The sequence below is a fragment of the Geotrypetes seraphini genome, chromosome 2 (genome assembly GCF_902459505.1).
Source record: "Geotrypetes seraphini chromosome 2, aGeoSer1.1, whole genome shotgun sequence".
NCBI lineage: Eukaryota > Metazoa > Chordata > Amphibia > Gymnophiona > Dermophiidae > Geotrypetes > Geotrypetes seraphini.
In genome coordinates this window covers 339,913,585-339,937,225 of record NC_047085.1, presented here as the reverse complement: position 1 = coordinate 339,937,225, position 23,641 = coordinate 339,913,585, and the positions used below count along the sequence as shown (strand labels likewise).

The window sequence follows — 23,641 nt, the reverse complement described above, 5'->3', positions numbered from 1 at the left end:
CCCCTTTTTTAATGTTTTTCGCTAGTTGTTCTTCTGTTTGAATCTTGGCCTCTCTTACTGCCGCTTTGACTGCTTTAGACCTGGTCAGATAGTCTTCTTTTGTCACCCTGTTTCCTGTATGCTTGTAGGAAATAAAAGCTTTTTTTTTTTTCCTTAACAAGATCTGAGATCTCTGCAGAGAACCACTGGGGCTTGTTCTTCCTCCGTCGTTTGCTTACTGTTTTTATATAGCGGTTTGTTGCCTCATGCAAGGTGCATTTCAGGATTGACCACATAGCCTCTACATTATTGGTTTCAGCTTGGTTTTGTAGCGCCTGATGGACGAAGTCTCCCATGCGTTTAAAGTCAGTGCCCCGAAAGTCGAGGACCTTTGTTGCTGTGTTTGATCTAGTGAAGCCTATCTTGATGTTGAACCATACCATGTTGTGGTCGCTGGAGGCTAGTGTTTCGCCTACCGAAACTTCTGAAACGCTTTCTCCGTTGGTGAGTATCAGGTCTAGTGTCGCCTGATCTCTGGTGGGTTCCAGCACCATTTGTTTGAGTCGCGCCCCTTTTATGGAGGTTAAAAGTCTTCTGCTGCTGCTGGTAGTAGCAGAAAGTGTCTTCCAATCAGCATCGGGCATATTGAAGTCCCCTAGCAGAATCGTGTCCCCGCGTAAAGTAAGGTTCTCAATGTCTTTGATTAGTTCCATATCCCTGTCTTCATACTGTTTTGGGGGCCTGTATACTACACCCAGATACAAGCATTTTTCGTTTCCTCTGGCCAGGTTCACCCAGAGTGATTCCCCGGAGTAGTTGACATCTGTGATTCTGGTGACTTTGATGTTATCTCTAGTGTATAGTGCTACCCCACCTCCTATCCTTCCCTCTCTGTCCCGACGAAGTAAGTTGTATCCTGGTATAGCCATGTCCCACCCATGTGAGTCTGTGAACCAAGTTTCAGATATCGCTATTACATCGAGGTCGGCGTTCGTTATCTCTGTCTCTAATTCTAGAATTTTATTGCCTAAGCTGTGTGCATTAACATACATAGCCCTCCATACTTTATGATTGCTAAGACCCTGTGTAGAATTTCCCGCCTGAGTTTGAGTGGCTTTTGCATGATTGTTTTTACTGTGTGAACTTACCTCGGTCTCAGAAATGGAGTGTCGATTCACCTCTCCTGGAAGATTACTTACTGCGCTAGTACATGAGTGGGTACCCTCCCCCAACTTACCTAGTTTAAAGCCCTTCGGAGGAGGTGGGCTAGTCGATGTCCGAAGACGTTCTTGCCTCTCTTTGTCAGGTGGAGTCCATCTGGTCCCTGCAGTCCCTTTAGTGCCTCTCCATGGTCCAGGAAGCCGAAGTTCATGTCCCTGCACCATTCATGTAGCCACTCGTTCGTCCTCTGGATACGCTCCTCCCTGGCTCTTCCCTTGTCTCTTACAGGTAGGATCGAGGAGAAGACCACCTGCGCTCCCATCTGCCTCAGCCTCTCACCCAGGGCTCCAAAGTCCTTAGGTATGTTCTCTGGGGTGTTCCTGGCAGTGTCGTTCGTACCCACGTGAATAAGGAGCATGGGGAAGTAGTCCTCGGGCCTGATGAGTCGGTCTAGGCAGGCGGTCACGTCCCGGATCCTGGCCCCTGGCAGGCAGCAAACCTCTCTTGACTGCATATCCGGTCTGCAGATTGGTCCCTCGGTGCCCCTCAGCAGGGAGTCCCCAATGACCACTACTCTGCGCTTCTTTGAGGGGAGCTGATCAGTTGTCTCTGGAACTGGGGCTGTCTGAATGTTGACCTCCTGTGCCTCGCTCGCGGGTCCTTCCTGTAGTATCTGGAATCTGTTCCTCAAGGTTATTAGTGGGGTTGATGTAGGGCTGCCCTGTGTGCAAGAGAAGGAGACAGAAGATGAAAAAGAAGAATTAGAAGAATGTTTTCCGTGTTTTCTTGTGGAGGAGGTTACCAGCTGCCAAGAGTCAGCATCCCCATCCTCCTCCTGCACCCCAGTCGTTGGTGCCAAGGTTGTAGGTTTGGTCAGTTTGGGCGTCTTGAGGATGATCTTGCCTGGCTCCTGCTCGGTGATCTGGGACAGCTCTTGGATAACCTCGTCTATGAATGTCTCGTCCTCTCTGATGCTCCTCAAGCGCTTCACCTCCTCTCTTAGGCTCATCAGCTCTCGCAAGATGTCTCCGTCTAGTTGGTCTATCTCGTCCGTCTGTGTGGAGGCTGTAGTTGTCTGCTTGGGGATGGGGATGGGGAGGGCCTCGGTCTGTACAGAGACCTCTGCTCTCTGCCCTGGTTTTCCCTCTGTCTGCACGTGAACCAAGGCCATCCCCTGGATTCCTTCTGTGACTGGGCTGTCGGTCTTGATTGTAGTCTTTGCATTCCTCGTTCTTCCTGCCATTTCTAAGAAAAAAAGTTTTGAGAATTTATACCTGCTGTCTATATTTTGTATTTTATAGGAGAAAATGTGAGGGGTGGTTTATATGATTAATCGTGCGATTAAAAATTTTAATCAGTGTGCAGCCCTAATTTTGAGATACATGTCCATTATTCTTACCCCTTACACCAACCTTGTATTACAATATTAAGCAAAGCCATTTATTTGAAAACATGAGAAATGCCATAATGGACTTCAAAACATCCAGGAGAAATTTAAAGAGCCATCCAACTTGACCAAGGTCTTTAGGTTAGCAGTAATAGTATGCTAGCATCTGAAACTCTTCCTCAATTTTGCACCCTCTAACTTGGCCAATTTATTGGTAACTAAAGCTTGTTGTAAATTGCAGTCACATTGGGGAAGAAAATCACCTATAGAGTCCCAAAATGCACCATAAAGGCCAAATGATAAAGGAAAAAATATGCCCAAATTTCCCTGGTTGTTTTCAGTTTTATCCAGAGACATTCAGGACCACCATTTTTCCGGAGCAATATATTTACAGGCAGTTTTCCTATAGAAATATTTTACAGACAGAGCCGACAATATTTAGAACGCAGTTAAGATGATGCTGGCATCACAAATTAATGGAGTCAAGTCTTCTCCAAGGTGATATTAAAAGAGGCCAAATATGTCTGGTAGATTAAATATCACCCAATATTCAGACTTTGTAGTTCGGGTTTTTTTTATACCCGGATATTGAGTACTAGTATCCAGATACTGGGTGGTATGGAATATCTGGGTATAACTTGACTGGACTGAATACTGGCATATTCAGACCTCCTGGATAAAGTTATGACAGCTTTTTTGCCATCCTAATTGTATGCTGGCAATTACTTCAATAGTGGACGGAATATTGCCTCCAACTGAATATCTGTTTCTTTACCAAATTTTTAAGTCTTTTGATTCTCGGTGATATCATGTTACCAAATAAACTCCTGTTTTCAAGAATTAGAGTAGAATGCTGAAGTTTGTCCTAAAAAGGCATCTACCGTATTTTCGCGGATATAACGCGCACCCGTGTAAAACGCGCACACGGGTATAGCGCGCAGAAACCACAATATTATGTATAAAAACTTTTGTATACCGCGCTCACGGGTATAACGCGCATGCTGCCCGACTGTCCTTTCGCCCGCCCCGACTCTCCTCTGGCCACCCTGACTCTCCTTTCGCCCGCCCCGACTCTCCTCTGGCCACCCCGACTCTCCTCTGGCCACCCCGACTCTCCTTTCGCCCTCCCCGACTCTCCGTGCGCTGTCCCGACTCTCCGTTTACCCGCCCCGCCCTGCCCCCCCCCCCCCGGCAGGACCACTCGCACCCCCACCCCGAAGGACCGCCGACTCCCCGACAATATCGGGCCAGAAGGGAGCCCAAACCCTCCTGGCCACGGCGACCCCCTACCCCCACCCCGCCCGACGCCCGATTCACCCCCCCCAGCAGGACCGCTCGCACCCCCACCCCGAACGACCGCTCGCACGCGCTCCCACCCGCACCCGCGATCGGAGCAAGAGGGAGCCCAAGCCCTCTTGCCCGGCCGACTCCCCGACAATATCGGGCCAGGAGGGAGCCCAAACCCTCCTGGCCACGGCGACCCCCTACCCCCACCCCGCACTACATTACGGGCAGGAGGGATCCCAGGCCCTCCTGCCCTCGACGCAAACCCCCCTCCCTCCCTCCAACGACCGCCCCCCCAAGAACCTCCGACCGCCCCCCCAGCCGACCCGCGACCCCCCTGGCCGACCCCCACGACACCCCCACCCCCCTTCCCCGTACCTTTGCTAGTTGGCCGGACAGACGGGAGCCAAACCCGCCTGTCCGGCAGGCAGCCAACGACGGAATGAGGCCGGATTGGCCCATCCGTCCCAAAGCTCCGCCTACTGGTGGGGCCTAAGGCGCGTGGGCCAATCAGAATAGGCCCTGGAGCCTTAGGTCCCACCTGGGGGCGTGGCCTGAGGCACATGGGCCCAACCCGACCATGTGCCTCAGGCCGCGCCCCCAGGTGGGACCTAAGGCTCCAGGGCCTATTCTGATTGGCCCACGCGCCTTAGGCCCCACCAGTAGGCGGAGCTTTGGGACGGATGGGCCAATCCGGCCTCATTCCGTCGTTGGCTGCCTGCCGGACAGGCGGGTTTGGCTCCCGTCTGTCCGGCCAACTAGCAAAGGTATTGGGAAGGGGGGTGGGGGTGTCGTGGGGGTCGGCCAGGGGGGTCGCGGGTCGGCTGGGGGGGCGGTCGGAGGTTCTTGGGGGGGGCGGTCGTTGGAGGGAGGGAGGGGGGTTTGCGTCGAGGGCAGGAGGGCCTGGGATCCCTCCTGCCCGTAATGTAGTGCGGGGTGGGGGTAGGGGGTCGCCGTGGCCAGGAGGGTTTGGGCTCCCTCCTGGCCCGCTATTGTCGGGGAGTCGGCCGGGCAAGAGGGCTTGGGCTCCCTCTTGCTCCGATCGCGGGTGCGGGTGGGAGCGCGTGCGAGCGGTCGTTCGGGGTGGGGGTGCGAGCGGTCCTGCTGGGGGGGGGGGTGAATCGGGCGTCGGGGGGGGTGGGAACTATGTAGAAAAACTTTTGTATACCGCGCTCACGCGTATAACGCGCGAGGGGTATGCGCGGTAGGTAAAAACGCGTATAACGCGCGCGTTATATCCGCGAAAATACGGTATGCCTTTGATATACGAGTAATTTGGTTTAAGAGCATCCTTTTGGAACAAATTATGCTCGTAAACCAAGGTTCCACTGTGTGTGTATGTATGTATATATATTACAGACACTACTAAATGTCATGGCATTAAACTTTTATGTGTTATAGGAAAACAGTAACTTAAAAATTTAATTATAAGATGCTCTCCAAGTACACATTGTTATTCAGTTAAAGCTTGTGGCTTGCACGGTTATGGCCCAGACTGAAACTCATTTATGAAGGCATTTCCTAATTTATTTTTTCTTTTTGATCCAGGCTCCTGCAGCTGCATCAGACAGTAAGCATGGACGTAGATCTTCCTGATGAGCTTCTGTTTGGCAGAGCTGGCTATCTGTATGCTCTGCTGTATCTCAATGCAGAGATTGGCCCAAATACCGTGCCCCAGTCTACAATTAAAGAGGTCAGGAGCTGCTTTGTTCAACCATGCATTACATTGTTCAGATATCCAGATGATACATTTAAAGAGGATGTAGTTTGAAAACTCTTTAAGGATGTATTTGACAGATTCATATATATTTCAACTAAAATTTTAAAAACAAAACAACTTAAGGCAGATAAAAACTGTTGTTCCTGGCTGTCAAGTCAGTTTTAGTAACAGCTGATCCCAGTTTATAGTGTTGTATGGCAACCTCTTTTTGCTTTCTAATACTGATAGGATAGTACCAGAAAGGGAGCTGGTATTGGTTAAAGAAATTTTGATTCACTTTTTTAATCAATTTTTCTTTTCTTTTTTTTCTTTTTTTATTTCTTTATTCAGTTTTGCATATTACAACAAGTGTATCAGAAAAATTCATATAATCTTATAAATATACACTTGATTTTCTTCATGAACACTTTAAGTACAATATATCATACTTATATTCATATTTTATAATGATTTAAATATTATGTAATACATTTAATAAATATGACAAATGTAAATAAAATAGAAAACCCCCCAATCCCTCCCTACCTATTTCAGAAAATCTAACCTAATACATCAAAATGTATTAATTAATTCATACATATTATGAGATAAATAAAATAATACCCACCCCCATCCCCATTTAACAAATATCTTATTATGGGAAAATGTTATTAATCATTACAAAAATCTGCTAATGGTCTCCAAATCTTCTGAAATTTACCAAAGTAATTTAATCAATTTTTCAAATCAGGTCCAGTAAGTAGCGACTGAAGTCATTACCATCCCGAAAGTGGTTAAGTGGGCTATGTGAAATAACTTGGCATTCTCAGCTCGGTTCTCAATTGCAGTCTTTCTAAAGAGAATATTTTTTTTCTTTTAGCTTTTCTTTCCATATTTTGATCCAATACTATCCATACATTTGAGGCATTAAGGACAAACATTTTATTTTGAAATTGCCCTATGTGATCTCTTCCAGCACATATGCATTTTGTTTATAATCACAACACAAAGGTTTTAACATGCTGCAGTAAGTGGAAAAAAAAACAACATACTGTGTTATTAATCTAAGCAGCCACCCTCCCTAAAGCAGATTTGAAAAGGGAAGTGTTCCCACAGCCATGTTTCTGCGTGCTTTTTCCATTTATTAATACCATCTTGATTTTGTACATCTGGCTAAAGTTTAGGGATACGGGCTTATTTAACAAGTTAGCATGGCTGCGAGATGATCACTTTTTGTAGGGATTCTGTGATGTGTTTTTATTTGGAAATAAAGTGAATTTGTGGCAGAAATTTTTCTCATTTTGAGAAAAGTTTTCTAAGTCAGTAGTGGGTTCAGTCAAGTCTAATGTAATGAAATTGAAAATGTAGTGTGTGTTTTCTTGTAGGAACCAGGCTAAAAATTTGCATGAAGGGAATTCATCTGCCTTTTTCACAAATTACATTAGTTTCTTTTATTCCGCCAATACCTTGCGGTTCTAGGCGGATTACAAAAGGAAGAGATTCTGGTCATTTCCAGAAGATTACAGGGAAGCTATTGGTTGTAACATTTGGAGTCTGGTGATGGAGTGAGGATAATTGGTTGTATCAGGAGTTTGTCTTGACATATTTCTTGAACAACCTGGCTTTTATTTCCCTCCTGAAGGTTCTGTAGATTGGAGATATGGCTGTCTAGTTTCACTGCTTGCGTGGCGAGTAGTCCGTCATGTATTTTTTTTTTTACCCTGAATGCCTTTGGTTGGGGGGTGGGTGAAGGTTGTCTCAGTTCTCCTTGGTCTGGAAGAGTTGTTCTGAGTTAGGCGAGTCAGTCTGTGTGGATGCATGTTACAGGGCCAAAAGAAGTGCGCCCGTCAGGATAAAATGCAGGTCATGCGTTAAGAATTATTGGAGAATTTTTGTGTATCATTATATGTTTCTCTATATCTGTCCTATATAATTTATTAGAAATGTATTTTTGCAAACTGCTCAGAAGTGTGATGACGGGTGGTTGCAAATACAATAAATGAAATTGTGATTTTGGGTTGGATTGGTCCAAAATTACTGTAGTTTGTGCTTTATGTTTATTCAAATGTTTAGTATCCTGACATTTTGTGTATGTTGCTTTTGTAAGGCCACATTGTTAAACAAAAGAAGCAGTTCCTTTATTTACTAAATTTAGGGGAGTGAAGCATCTACCAATTCCAAATTCCAGTGACAACAATTTTAAGATGTATTTTCCCCAGATTTGCATATTCTACAATTATTTCAGCTTTACTGACTGTCATAAGTAGACCAGATTGATGGTCCCCATCAAACTGCAGTCCACGGAAATTATAGCCCTTCAGTTTGAGCTTCTTAAATTTAAAAAATGGAGGCAATAAATTCTTTTTACTCCTAGGGGAATTCTGTGCACATTATTTGAAAATTCTGCAAAATTTTATGCTGTTTGTTTCTGCACAGAATTTCTCCATCTTAAGGCCTGAAATTTCCTCCTTCCATTTCCCTCCTCAAATTCCAGCTTCTTGCATTATCTTCAGTTCTCTCTCCTTCTAACTGTTAGCAAGACTCCATAGTCTTATCCCACATACAGTGCCCAAACTCTTTCTCCCTCCCAAGCACACACACCCTACTTCTTCTTTTTCCTCCTGCCAAACATACAACTCACCTTTTATTCATGTTGCTCCTGTCCTCAGCTATCATTTTATCTATCCTCTTGGCATACCCTCAAGCTTGATCTCCCCTCATACAAATGGTGCACTCTCAGCTTTCTCTGCCGCCTCTCCCATCCCCATACTCTGCCCCCTCCCATTCCCATGGTATACCCTCTGCCTCCTTCCCAAATTCCTAATAGTACACGCAGTTTTTGCTACTCTCCACCTAAACCCCAGACAGAGCGCACACATTGCTTATTTGCTCTGCTCCCACTCTCCCCATGACACATTCACTTAGCTCTGCCTCTGTTCCAACCTGCCCCATGGCATACACGCACCTTGTTTTGTCCCCCCCATGGCTTACTTGTCTTGCTGTGCCCCCCATAGTGCATTCACCTTTGACCATTCCCTCCCCCTCCATGGCACATTCACCTTTGTCTGTTGAGTCACTTCTTCCTCCTCCTCTGCAGATTCAGGGATGGATTCTCAAACTTACCGTGCCATAAACTGGTTCCAAACGATTAAGCATACCAGTATTTTACTGGCCAATTATTATTGGAATAGCTCACCAAGGTCTTTTTCGAGCTTCTAGCAGTCTCCAACTCTGCCATGCAAATGTAGTACAACAAGGTCGTTAATTTAAAATGGTAGTAAAATGGGCTTTTTAACATTTAGAGGAGCACTCCAGGTGATTCTCTCTCATCACTGGGTGATTCCCTAACCTCATTGTGCCACATTTGTGACCAAAATTTTCCACCAGGATCTGAGCTGTCTGAGCCTTACTTTCCGGTCAGTGGCTGAGCGCTGATTAGCTCAGGCACTGACAGGAGGGGTGGGGGAACCCAGCGGCGGGAGGGAGTGGATAATCCCTACTGCCATTCTTCAATTTAAAGATGTGGGAGGGTGGGGGTTGTCGGGGGAGCAGGATACCTCGGTGGCAGGAGGGAGTGGGTATCCCTCCTGCTGATCTTGTACAGGGTGTGGGGGGGACCAGACAGTGGCATACGAGAGGGGTGAACATTTCCCTCTGCTGCCCTTCCTGCCGGTCAATCAGCTGAACCAGTAGGACTTGGGGAGACCTGCAGCTCAGTTGATCCAGGGCAGGGAGAGAAGCTTTGATAGAAGGGAGGAGTTGTGCTTAGCGATTGCTTTTCTGAGCAAGTGCCAAGCACAGTTTCTCCTGCTCTTTTACTGGCAATTCTCTGCACAAATAATATGCATATAATTTGCATGTTATTATGCTGAGAATTGCCCATAAAATAAAAATCGCTCCCACTATGCCCACTGCATCGACTCGCCAGATTTTACCAGCGAGTTTTGTGCAAATTCCCCTAGATGTAACGTTTTCATTGAGAATTTTTTCTGCATTATTCACAATCTTTGTATTACACACATGTATAAAATAATTTTCTGAGATTCCGAACATGTGCTACATTTGTTCTGTTATAATCTAAAACAACCCAGAGCTGTAATTTAAAACACCAAGTACAGAAATATTTCATATATTTATTTATTTAAAAATTTATATACTGCCTAGAACCAAGCGGTTTCCAAAAAACATCCAAAATATTAAAACCAATACATCCTACGTAAAACTGGGCATCGTGTGGGATAATTGTATAAAAGGGCACCTAAGTTAAAAGGGGATAGATTCTGTACGAACGTAAGGAAGTTCTTCTTCATCCAGAGGGTGGTGGAAAACTGGAACGCTCTTCCGGAGGCTGTTATAGGGGAAAACACCCTCCAGGATTTCAAGACAAAGTTAGACAAGTTCCTCCTAAACCAGAACTTAAGCAGGTAGGGTGGACTCAGGGCACTGGTCTTTGATCTAAGGGCCGCCACGGGAGCAGACTGCTGAGCACGATGGACCACTGGTCTGACCCAGGAGCGGCAATTCTTATGTTCTTTTTTTTTTTTTTTTGGAAATCATTTTTATTAGAAAGAGTTCAACAAGATAACAGGAACAACAGTAACCCAAAAGGGCAAATACAAAAATGCAAACACAAACAGCAAAGTATAAACAAGAACTGCACCCCAGGAGAAGTCTACAGAGATGATACAGTTACAGTAGAGCAGCAGAGGGAAACTAGCCTCATCCAGCATACGAATGCAGAGAAATATCCGGTATCCAATACAGAGGTATAAGAGGCAGACAAACAAGTCCCTCCACTCCAGTGGCGGGAAAAGATGCAAAGCCCCTAAAATCCCCCCAGAGTGGTGAAGAGACACAAAAATCGTCATCCCAAGGTACCCTGTCGACCCCTAGCAATTTTAAATATTATAAGACAAGAAAAAACAGCCAACCAAAGCAACAGGAGGCCGCCTGTCACTACACTCAACACTAACCAACCATACCAACAAGCGCACCACAGCCACACACCCCAGTCACTCTCCCCCAATCCTCCCCTATGCCGAGCAACCAAAAGAAGCTGTAGAAACACCTTCCATAAAACCTTATATGCCAGCCTTTCAGGATTTAAAGAGTGCTTATAATAACTAAGCTCAAAACGAGCCAGATCTAACATCTGACTCAGCCAGCTGTCCTGCGGTATGGCCCCCTCCTGCGTCCAGTGAAGCAAAATAGTTTGCTTGACCGCCAGAAAAGTTAGGTATATAAAGCGTCGCTGAGGCTCTGATAGTCCCTGTGCTTCCAGCAATGTTTGATCGCCCAAAAGTAACGTTTTATAATCCCACTCCAAATCTTTCTGCAAGACCAATTGAAGCTGCGCAAAAGACGTGTTCCATAAAGTAAGTTGAGGGCATTCCAAAAATGAATGCAGAAGCGTCCCAGGGCTTCCTCCACATTTACTGCACAATGCATCAGTCCACAGGCCCATCCGAGCCCCCCGCTGCCTAGTGATATAGACTCTATGTCTTATGTTCTTATGTTTTCAAAAAGTGCTACTTTATAAAAGCAGATTCAAAATAATGTCCAAAAAAGGTGAAAAATCAATAACAAACATCCAAATACACTTTCAATAAAATTTTAATTTCTATGTTTATTTTCTAAATGCAACAAGGGCAATTATGTGCCTTTTTAAAATACTGAGGTCATAAATCAGTGATCATAAATATTCCAGACTGTGACTATCAGAAAGGTACCCAAACAATAACAGATTCTGTTCAATATGTTTGTGAGTGACATTGCTGAAGGGTTAGAAGGTAAAGTTAGCCTTTTTGCAGATGATACCAAACTTTGTAACAGAGTGGATACCCCAGAGGGAGTGGAAAACCTGAAAAAGGATCTACAGAAGAATGGTCTAATGTCTGGCAACTAAAATTCAATGTGAAGGTGCACAGAGTGATGCTTTTGGGGGGTAGAAATCTGAGGGAACCGTATTTGCTAGGAGGTGCAAGGCTGAAAAGCACCATTGGACCTTGGGGTGATTATGTATGAGGATCTAAAAGCATCTAAGCTGTGTGATAAGGCAGTGGCTATAGCCAGAAGGATGCTAGGGTGTATAGAAACAGGAATAACCAGCAGAAGAAGTGAGGTATTGATGCCCCTATATTGGTCATTGGTGAGGCCACACTTGGAGTAATTGTGTTTTGGAGGCCATATCTGATGGAAGGATATAAAAAGACTTGAAGCAGTCCAGAGGAAAGTAACGAAAATGGTAAGGTGTGTGAACCAAAAGAAGTATGAGAAGAGACTGGAAGACCTAAATATGTATACTCTGAAGATATGATACAGACGTTTAAATACTTGAAAGGTATTAATATAGAACCAAATCTTTTCCAGAGAAGAGAAAATTGTAAAACTAGAGGGCATAATTTGAGGTTGCAGGGGCAATGTTAGTAAATTCTTTTTCACGGAGAGGGTGGTAGATGCCTGGAATGCCCTCCCAAGGGAAGTGGTGGAGAGGAAAACGGTGATGGATTCAAAAAAGCATGGGATAAACATAGAGGATCTCTAATTAGAAAACTAAGGATGTAAATTAAAGAACTAAGGCCGGTACTGGACAGACTTGCATGGCCTGTGTCCCATATGTGGTGATTTGGTGTAGTATGGACTGGGGAGGGCATCAATGGGAACTCCACTAACTTGGAACATGAGGATGTTACTGGCCAGGCTTTATGTTAGATATCCTGCAAATAGGATGGTTGGATAGGTTGACGTGAGCTTGGACGGCAACTTCAGCATTTGGAACCTAGGACAATACCAGGTGGACTTTACAGTCTATGACCCAGAAATACCAAAGAAGTTAATTTAATCATGTATTTTTTTTTATTTAATTGTATTAATTTATTAAATCATTACAAGTTATAACACTCATTCAAGCAATACAGAGCCAAGTCCAAAAAAACAAAAAAACTAAACAGAAAATAAATACTATCTAAAGTGAAATATTGGATTTGGTCTCTTCCTTAGACCACAAAATCTATATCTGAAGGGGAGGCGATAAAATTTAAGAGAGACGTCTTACTTGAAACTATTCAAAGAAAAGGCTTAAATGGATAATCCTCAGCTATTATCGTTTGCTTCATCCCAGCCCACTGATTAACTTAAGGTCCAGAAAGAAACTCACATGTTTGTGGAAGAAAAACACATATCTCAAATTCAAATATTTAACTATATTTGCAGGGATATGCTAGCAAGAAAGTAGCCTCCAATTTTCTTGTTTCCTGTCTCATTACAAGAAATTCTCTTCGTCTCTCCTGGGTTGACTTTGTCATATCTAGATATATCCATATTCTCTGCCCACAGAATGTAATTATTCCCTTTTTAAACAGAAGTGAGGTCTTGTTCAAAAACAAAATTTACTATCGAAGTAGAATGCTCTTTAACCTCAGAGAGGAATCTTCAAGGATCACTATTACCGTATTTTCACGCATATAACGCACGCGTTATACACGATTTTACAAACCGAGCATAACCATGCGCGTTATATGCGTGAGCGCATTGTACAATTTTTTTTTTTACATAGTTCCCCCCCCGATGTCCGATTCATCCCCAGCCCTGAAAGCCTGATGCCCCACCCTGAAGGACCGCTCGCACCCCCACCCTGAAGGACCGCTCGCACACCCCCCGACGTCCGATTCATCCCCCAGCCCCCCCCCCGCACGGAGAAGCAGCCTACCGTTGGTTCCCGATGCCAGTGAGCCCTGCTGCTTCCTCTGCCGCAGTCCCGCCCTTTCTCTGATGTCAGAGAAAGGGCGGGACTGCGGTAGAGAAAGCAGCGCTGGGCTCAGAGAAGGGGCGGGACCGCCGGCAAAGGAAGCAGCAGGGCTCACTGGTATCGGGAACCAACGGTAGGCTGCTTCTCCGTGCGGGGGGGGGCTGGGGGATGAATCGGACGTCGGGGGGGGGGGGTACGAGTGGTCCTTCAGGGTGGGGGTGCGAGCGGTCTCTCAGAGCTGCGAGAGGAGAGTCGGGACGGCAGAAGGAGGTTTTAATTCAAGGAGCAGCATGCGCGGTATACGCGTGTGCGCGCTATATATTAATTTGTTTACATAAATTTCGGTTTCCCGCGCACTATACCCGTATGCACATTTTACACGGGTGCGCGGTATATGCGTGAAAATACGGTAAATCTTTTCCATATTTTTTCCAAAAGTTCCACTTTGATTTAAAGGCACTTCACCTATCCTATATTTTTTTGTCTTTAGCAACTGGCAGATGGTAAACTTTATTTATAGGAGGAATACTTTATTGAGGAAATTTTAAATTTTCCAATAGAAATTTCTTAAACACATCAATTGGGGATGCCTATTAAAGTTCTCTATTTGCTCAATCTTTCTTGAAACAAAGTTCTGTTCTTTAATAACTTTTGAGATTGATTCTTTCAATGTCACAGTTTCTGTCTGAATTTTTTTCCATATAGTCTTGCCTCGCTTTTTTGATATTTAAAGAAAAAGTACCTCCATATCCTTCGCTTTTTTCTCTACCATCAAATCCAAGTTCTTTATTGCTGCCAAAAGCATCTCCAGTGGTGTTACTGCTGACTTTCCAGCCTCTTCAGCATTCTTCCCAGCCAGCTGTCCTTCCACAAGTGAAGCTCCGCCCAGATCGAGCTCTGGGGCTTCCTCCTCTTCTTGCTCGGGGCTCGACCCAAGGCTCTGTGTCTCCACTGGACAAGGAGGCACGGCAACCATCGGGGGTGACAAAGAGGTGTCATATTCCAGTGAGTTGAGCGCTCCCACACTCAACAGCGGACTCCAACTCCTGATTCTCCAGCTGAAACATGGCAGCTGACTGCCATTCTAAAATCTGAGGAAGCGTCAATTGAATCGGGGAGGAGGAAAAATCCGGCAACATCACAGCTCTAACCGTCCCCTTTCTCTTAGTATGCAGCATTTTCCATAAGTAAATTTTTAAATGGTTCTTCTGAGGCAAAATAAGAAACGGTATTAAGAGCAGACAGAATGCTGTCAAACTCTGTCCACCATCTTGACTCCTCCTCCCCTTAATCATGTATTTTTAATGGATGGACTGTTCAGGTCTTTATCTGCCGTCATTTACTATGTTACTATGTTTATCTACCTTTCAAAATATTTATAGGACCATCTGTTATTGTCTGGGTACCTTTTTAAAATAGGCACCCATAACTAATCACCAGCAGTACACAAATGCAGTTTCCTCCTGTTCTAAGGCAGGTGTAAATATGAGCATGTTTGCTGTATATGTTCCCCCACATTTCACAGAGTACACATAGACCCTCCCCCTTTCCAATCTACCCAGTCTGTACCCTCAGGAGCACCTATATATGGTGCACATGTAAGACCAGTTAGTTGTTTGTAGTTGCACAGAGTCCAAAGGAAGCCTGGATGCCAAAATTTCACTCTGTCCATTGGTTTCCATAGCTGATGTAATAAAGTGGGTGGGGCAGGAATATGATGGGAAAACTTGGGGACATATCAAACAGGGCACATTTTGGCTTGTGACACTGCATTACACAGAAAAGGGTGTGCATAGCTGTACATGCATAGACCCTTGTGCAATTTGTAAGAGCCATTTTAAGTTTGTAAAATATGCTTTAGACTTGGGAAAATGCTTTCTAAAATTGTCCCCTTTCTGTTCAGTTTGTCTAAACATCATACACAAAAAATTGTACACCACTTAGAAACTTTGTATAGGCAGTTTAACAAATTTTTAAATAAACCTGAAAACCATCTTCCACCAAAACAATTTTCCTCAGAAATGGCAGATGACTTTTTCCATAGCAAAGCAGCAGATGAATCCAGAGACTAGTGGGTATAGCTCACATCGACCAGCAGGTGGAGATAGAGAACTGATTAACAGTTGGCCTTAAAGCCTGGTGTTCCTCCTGTTGATTCAGTTTTGCTCTATCTCCCAGCAGGGGTGGAGCTATCTCTCTAGCTCCTGGATTCTGTCTGCTGCCGGATAGATTGGATTGGTGTTCCGTTGGGATTCCTCTGTAGAGACTAGTTCTCTTCAGTAGGTTGGGGGTGCCTGGCTGACTGGTGCCGGCTTTGGGAGGTACACCTGGGCCCTCCCAGGTCCCTGCTCCACCCTCCCCTCCGTTGGATAGAGGGGTTCCTTTCGAGTTTGCAGGAGTGCTGGCTGGCTTCTTCATTCCAGTATTAAAAAAAAAAAAAAAAAACCCGTCGGAGGTTTTGTTGGGCCGAGGGGGGATGGCTGCAGAGGCTGGTCGGCGGTGTTTGCGCTGTGGGAAGCGCCGAACACTGTCGGGTCTTTGCTCTGCCGGGTGCTTGGACGCACCGGCAGACGATCCTTTTTTGAACGCTTGTGATGCGGCCATTTCCCGGGTGCGGGAAGCTCGCTCGATGTCCCCACCGCCCGAAGTCGATGCAGGATTACTGCAGGGCTCTGCCACGGAGGACAAGAGTGAGGCGGCGGGGGGGGAGTCGAGAGCGCTGGAGGACGGAGCGGTCCCGCTCCTCGGCTCGGATCAGGGCGGGTTAGCGCCCCTTAACTGGGGATCATTTTCGCCCGAATTTGTAATGTTGTTACATCAGGCTTTTAAGTTGCAGTCCTCGCAGCCTACCCAGCCGGTGCTAGGGGCCGGGCAGTCCCTTGCGGTACCCTCTACCTCTGCGGGGGGGGAGGGGACGGATACCAGACCCACTGCGGGGGCGGCAGGGTCCCCGGGGCGGTTGCAGGGGGCAAAGAAGCGCAGACTTGTGTCTGCGGAGGCAGAAGATAATTTGCTAAGGTCGCCTTTCTCACTTCCTGAGTCGTTAGAGGAAGGTGAGCTAGTGGATTGGGACGCGGAGAGTCTCCCGGGTAGGGAGGTGGATGACCCTTCCGCTCTCCGTTTGTTCCATAGAGAGGAACTTTCTTCCTTAATTTCAAAGGCTTTGCAGAGTCTGAACATTGCTCAGGAAGATGCTAAGGTGTCCGGTAACCCCCTGATGGCAGGTACACGTAGGCCGCCTAAGTCCTTTCCGGTCCATGAAGCCATGCAGGAGCTGATCTCGGCGCAATGGGAGGCGCCGGAGGCCAGTTTGCGGGTGGCAAAAGCCATGAGGCTCTTGTATCCGGTTGACCCGACCGAACTGGAAAAGTTTAGGTTACCTAGGGTGGACGCTTTAGTGGCGGCGGTGACTAAAAGAACTACCTTGCCGGTGGAAGGGGGCGTGACACTAAAGGATGCGCAGGATAGAAAGATTGATGCATCCCTAAAGATGTCCTTTGAAGTAGCTGCAGTTACCTTACAGGCCGCAATCTGCAGCTCTTACGCGGCGCGTGCATGTCTGCAGTGGTCACAAGGTATGACCGATAATTTACTGGAGTCTGGGGGTTCGGTCCCTGCGGAGCTGGCTGATTTAGAGTCCGGCTTGGCTTATTTGGCAGACTCCTTATATGATGTTATTCGGGCGTCTGCGAAACAGATGTCTCTTTCTGTGGTATCACGCAGATCCTTATGGCTCCGTCATTGGGCGGCCGATGCAGCGTCCAAGCTTCGGCTGGTGAGACTCCCTTTTAAAGGGGGTTTATTGTTTGGAGAAGATTTAGATAAACTGGTGAAGGATTTTGGGGATGCCAAAACTCAGCGTTTACCGGAAGACAGGGCTAGGCCCCCGGTGAGGTCCTCATCGTCTAGACCGCGTTTCCAGGATGTGAGGCGATCCAGGGCTGGTAGACCTTTCTTCAGATCTACATCTGGCCCGGTCTCTGCTTCGAGACCTAGGTTTCAGCAGAGGAGTTCCTTTCGTACGACGAGACCCTCCTCAGGGCAGGCAACTCGTACCCCAGCCAATCGCACTCCACAATGACGGGGGCTGGGCTCCCTCCGCCTTGCCCTTAGGGGGCCGGCTTTCGGCGTTCCGGGCGGAGTGGGCCACAGTCACGTCCGATCAGTGGGTGTTGGACATTGTTCAAGACGGGTACAAGTTGGAGTTCGCCTCTCCCGTCGTAGATTCTTTCTTGGTGTCCCCGTGCAATGGGGCGGCTAAGGGAGACGCGGTCCGCAGGACTCTTCAGGTACTGCTCGATCTAGGGGCGGTGGTACCGGTGCCCCCGGAAGAGGTAGGCCGCGGTATATATTCCCTTTACTTCATTGTACCAAAGAAGGGGGGTCCTTCAGACCGGTGCTGGATCTCAAAGGGGTCAACAGATTTCTCAGTGTTCGCCATTTCCGGATGGAGACGGTACGCTCGGTGATTGCGGCTGTAAGACCGGGAGAGTTCCTCACGTCCCTTGATCTCAAGGAGGCGTACCTCCATATTCCGATATGGCCTCCGCATCAGCGGTATCTACGTTTTGCGATTCTGGGCCAACATTATCAGTTTCGGGCAATGCCCTTTGGCCTGGCAACGGCTCCCCGCACGTTTTCCAAAGTCATGGTGGTGGTAGCCGGCTTTCTACGCAAAGAAGGGATTCGGGTACACCCTTACTTAGACGATTGGTTGATCCGCGCCTCGTCCCGACAGGAGAGTTTGTCGGTAACTCAAAGAGTGATCTCTCTCCTTCAGTCGTTGGGGTGGATTGTCAACTTTCCCAAGAGTTTTCTGTCCCCGTCGCAGTCGTTGGTGCATCTGGGGGTCCGGTTCGACACGGCGCTGGGGAAAGTGTTTCTACCCCGAGACCGGGGAGAGAAATTGCAGGCTCAGATTCGCCTACTTCTCGGGTCGGCCAGACCTCGAGTGTGGGATTATGTACAGGTTCTGGGCTCCATGGTGGCGACTCTGGAAGTGGTCCCCTGGGCCCGGAGTCACATGAGGCCTTTACAGCAGTCTCTGCTCTCTCGCTGGTCCCCAGCTTCTCTGAACTACAATGTGCGTCTCCCATGGAGTCTTCGAGCAGCTCGCAGCATGCACTGGTGGCTCCAGGAGTTGCATCTTTGGAGGGGCATGCCGTTGGCCACGCCGGACTGGGTGGTAGTTACAACGGATGCCAGTCTGCGGGGCTGGGGAGCCCAGTGCCTGCAAACCTCAGTGCAGGGAATATGGTCCTCCCAGGAGGCTCAGTGGCCCATCAATTTGCTGGAATTAAGAGCGATCAGGCTGGCGCTGCGGGCTTTTCAGTCGCTGATTCAGGACAAGCCGACCAGGATCTTTTCGGACAGTGTCACAGCGGTCGCGTATGTCAGTCGTCAGGGGGGCACCCGGAGTCCGCAGTTGGCCGAAGAGGCAAGACATTTGTTTCGATGGGCAGAGGGGCATGTTCCGCTTCTGTCGGCGGCACACACTGCAGGTCACGAAAACGTGCAAGCGGACTTCCTCAGCAGAAATCTTCTAGATCCGGGCGAATGGGAGTTGTCGGCTCGAGCATTCGGCCTGCTAGTCCGTCGTTGGGGGTTGCCAGAGATGGATCTCATGGCCTCATCCCGCAATGCGAAGTTGCCTCGGTTCTTCAGCAGACGCAAGGAAAAGGGATCGGAGGGGGTGGACGCATTAGCTCTCCCATGGCCTCCAAATTCCCTTCTGTATGTGTTCCCGCCTTGGCCCATGATAGGGCGGGTGTTACAACGCATCTATCGCTTTCGAGGCAGAGTGATCCTGGTGGCTCCGGATTGGCCGCGTCGGCCGTGGTACGCAGATCTGATTCAGCTCTCGGTAGGCGATCAGGTAGCGTTCCAGGTAACTCCGGACTTACTAACTCAGGGTCCAATATTGATGGAAGATCCGGCCCGCTTTGGTCTTACGGCCTGGCTATTGAGAGGTCAAGGCTGAAAAAGAAGGGCTATTCAGAACGGGTAATTTCTACCCTGCTTAAAGCTAAGAAAATTTCGACGTCAGCCTCCTATGCGAGAGTCTGGAGGATTTTTGAGGCATGGTGCGGACGACAAGGTTGTGCGCCTTTCCAAGCATCTCTGCCGGCGATTCTAGCTTTCCTGCAGGAGGGCGTAGAGAAAGGGTTAGCATATAACTCTTTAAAGGTTCAGGTGGCGGCCATTGCCTGTTACAGGGGTCGGGTGGCTCGCTTGACGCTCGCTTCACAGCCGGACGTGGTCCGTTTCCTCAAGGGGGTTCACCATATCCGGCCGCCGGTAAAGCGAATTTGTCCAACATGGAACCTTAAACTCGTCCTTGGGAAGTTGCAGGGGGCACCTTTTGAGCCCCTGTCAGCGGCCACGTTGAAAGATGTCACGCTGAAAATAGTATTTTTGGTGGCGATGGCTTCGGCAAGGCGAGTATCGGAACTGCAGGCGCTTTCTTGCAGAGAACCCTTTTTACGTTTTTCGGAAACTGGAGTGTCGGTGCGTACGGTGCCGTCCTTCCTACCTAAGGTTGTTTCTTCTTTCATGTGAACCAGAGTTTGTTCCTTCCATCCTTCCGGAAGGAGGATTGGGGAAAACGATTTTTGTCTTTGCGTCTACTGGATGTACGACGTATGCTTCTCCATTATTTGGGGGTGACGAATGATTTTCGTAGGTCGGACCATCTCTTTGTGTTGTTCGCGGGTCAAAACAAGGGGATGGCGGCGTCTAAAGCGTCCATTGCGCGTTGGGTCAAGGAAACTATTGCTTCGGCGTATGTGTTGGCAGGGAAGAAAGTACCGGAGCACCTTCATGCTCATTCCACTCGGGCTTTGGCTACGTCTTGGGCGGAGTCCGGGAGGATGTCTTTAGAGGAAATTTGCCGGGCGGCCACTTGGCATTACCGGTTGGACGTAGCGGCCCGTTCGGAGGCGAGTTTTGGCGCTGCGGTGCTGGCAGAGGCGGCATTAGCGTCCCACCCAGTTTGAGTTTGCTTTGCTACATCCCACTAGTCTCTGGATTCATCTGCTGCTTTGCTATGGAAGGTAAAATTATGGTCTTACCTGTTAATTTTCTTTCCTTTAGAAGCAGCAGATGAATCCAGAGCCCCTCCCCAAGTGCACTGGCTGTGTGTAGGGTGTTTGGTTTCTTGGTTTAGTTGGGCTATGGTTGGTAATTGTATTATTTCATTGCTGGAAAAAAAAAAAAAAAAAGCACATTTTCTACTGGAATGAAGTTTTGTGGATGCTCATTCTCCTTTCGGGATGCTTGGGCAAAGTGCATAACTGAATCAACAGGAGGAACACCAGGCTTTAAGGCCAACTGTTAATCAGTTCTCTATCTCCACCTGCTGGTCGATGTGAGCTATACCCACTAGTCTCTGGATTCATCTGCTGCTTCTAAAGGAAAGAAAATTAACAGGTAAGACCATAATTTTACCTTATTTTCTTCAATGATTTTTAGATAACTCCGGGAGAAAGAATACTAGATTTCTTCTTTCTTAATCTTAAATAAATGATGTTCCCGAAATATCTGTCTAAAATTCAATAAATATTGATATTTTTTTGTTTTCTGGATAGCATGGTGGATAGGTTTTGCAGTAATTTAACGACTACATGTCACAATAATGTGTAAAAAGGGTTATATATTAATAATTAATATTGATTGCACACCATTAGGAAAGGAGGCATGCTAATGGCTTACTTTGTTCTTTCTGTTTGCTGAGCTGCTCCTAAGAAAAACAGTTACTTGAAGTTTCTGAAAGCTACATCAAATCCAGTTAACTTCTACCATTTCATAGCTCAGTAAAATGGTAGCACTAGCATCATAGGCACCAACATTTTAAAAAGATTGGAGGCGACAAGCATAATACAAATTCTAGTACAATAGGTGTGCCATTCTGGACAGTAGGATATTCTCTCTATGCTTGCAAACCGTGTAGAAGGAATCCATTCCAAGTTTTCAACTCCTCCTTCAGAGGACTCTGCTGTCCCCTTCACTTTTTCCTTCTGTATGCGAACTGGAAGGTGTCTTTCTAATCTGCTCTGTATAATTCTTTGTGATTTTTGACATTTTTTTGCAGCTATCAGTGCACCAGAGCTCCCCAGTGCGGGGGAAAGCTCTGCCTGCATGGAGAAGAAGCAGACTTGGGTCTGCAGCCATCATGTTAATCCCTTGGGGACCTATTTGCCAGCCTGATTGGTTTTTTTTTTCAAAGTTTTCCAGATCCTTCAGATCTTCTCATTTTGCTTTAAAACTGGCACGGCTAGAGTCCTCTGGCTCTTTTACCCCTAATTCATGCTAGATTTGTGCTGGTTGGATGCATGCAGCACAGCACGTGAAGGCGGGGTGAGAGCATTAGGCTTAGCCTTCCCTTTGGTCTCTAGGGCGGAGGAACTTTTGAGGGCCTGTCTACTGGGAGAAAATCCCTCCCAGAGCCCTGGAACAGCGGCATGCCTAAGCGTAAGAGCATGAAAGCCCAAGACATAAAGTGGAGTTACATAAAGGGTGCTCTGTACTGCCTAGTAAAGCCTTTTCTCCTGAACGTGGAGAGCTTATTTGGATAACCGAGATCCTCATATGAGGTCTGTCAGCGAGCCAGAGATCATGCAAGGGGGCTTGGGCTCCCTGGGTGCATCAATGTCATTGGCAGAGGCTGACTAAGATCCTATGGACCATTCTGACAGGGACTCAGAAGTCGAGGGATCAGTCTGTATACCCCTGCTGTCACAGAGTGAGTCTTTCCTGCAGGGCAATATGGGATCACAAACAGGAACAAGTACATAGGAAACAGTGGTCCTTGACTAAGGGGAAGATCCCACAGTATGCCAGCTGTTCAAGCCTTAGGCGCTATTAATAATAATAATAACTTTATTATCCCAGGACAAGCAGGCAGCATATTCTTGACTGATGGGTGACGGCACCGACGGAGCCCCGGTACGGACAATTTTAGAGTGATTGCACTCTAAGAACTTGGAAAGTTCTGGTAGGCCGCACCGCGCACGCGCGAGTGCCTTCCCGCCCGACAGAGGCGCGCGGTCCCCAGTTTCTTAGTTTCCGCGGAGCTAAGAAGACGCGTTTCCTCAACGGCTGTTGAAGAAATATTTTTTTCGATCTTCCCGCTCGCGTAAACCTTTGTTTTAATAAAGGTTTCTTTAATTCTTTATTATTTTCCTTTTTCAAAAAAAAAAAAAAAAAAACTTAGTTGTTTTTTCTTTCTTTTTTCGTTTCGCCCCGGCGGGGCCTGTTGCCACAATCGAAGCCTCAGCTTTCGATTTGGCAGAGGCTGTCTTTACTTTCATGCCCCCTCAGCCCGGGTTTAAAAAGTGCCAGCGGTGCGCTAGACCAATCTCACTGACAGACCCACATAATTGGTGTCTGCAGTGTCTTGGTCCCGACCATCAAGCGTCCACTTGCACCCGCTGTGCAACTTTGAAAAAACGAACACTTAAGAACCGCCAAATCCAGCAGCGGTTGCTCTTCGGTGCCGAGATGTCCGATTCCAATGTACCGGCACCGACATCAATTGCATCTCAATCGGCACCGACTTCATCGACACCGCGCGATACCGCACCGGCGTCGCAACCAGCAGGTAAGCCGGCTAAGAAGCCTTCCCCGCTGGAGCGTCCTCCGGTCTCTACTGCAGTGAGTCCAATCCTGCCGACCTCGAGGCGCCCACGGAAGCGCTCCGCTCCGATTGAAGTTAGCCCCTCGACATCGGGTTCTTCATCGGAGTGTCGAGCGGCACCCAAGGTACCGCAGAAGAAAAAGGCGGTACCGGTGCCTTCACTGGACGAGCGCATTGCCGCCGTTCTGCAGGTACAGCTGAGAGAACAACTCCAACAGCTACTACCTGCCCTTTTGCCCCAGAACCTTCCAGTTCCGGTACGGTCGGAGCCACCGGTGCCGATAGTGGAACGCCCTCTTTTATCGGCATCCACTTTGTCGGTACCGGGTCTTACCACCTCATCGACCTCGATGCCGGTTTTAGCTCCAGAGCCAAAATCTCACCACCAGGCGGTTCAAACCTCGGTACCAGCACAACAGGTTACATCGCCTGGTCGGTACCGGCATGAGGTCGGGCAAGTCCACACATAAAACCCGACACCAGGAACCTTCCACACCAGAGTCTCGACACCATGGCTCTCAGGTTAGGGATCCTGATTTGTGGGGTGATTCGGAAGAGCCCTTTCTTTCCGAAGGTGAATGCTCTTCTGATGAGGAGGAACACCTTGTTACCAATCCCTCTTCTCATCCAGATTCCGCATCTTTTCCTTCTTTTCTAAAGGAAATGTGTGAATCCTTGTCTATTCCCTTGGAGGCTGAGTCAAAGAAATCTAAGGCATTTCTTGATGCATTGGATTTTGACCAGCCTCCA

General features: G+C 47.4%; 1 protein-coding gene across 2 annotated transcripts in view; it reads left to right on the top strand.

Moving 5' to 3' along the window:
• The window catches only part of LANCL2 (LanC like 2), a 165,125-nt gene that overhangs the window by 75,410 nt on the left and 66,074 nt on the right, over positions 1-23,641 (top strand). For both annotated transcript variants that reach the window (XM_033930301.1, XM_033930302.1), the window contains exon 5: positions 5,360-5,504. In XM_033930301.1, coding sequence (XP_033786192.1) covers positions 5,360-5,504 — 145 coding nt within the window. The remainder of the gene's footprint in view (positions 1-5,359; positions 5,505-23,641) is intronic.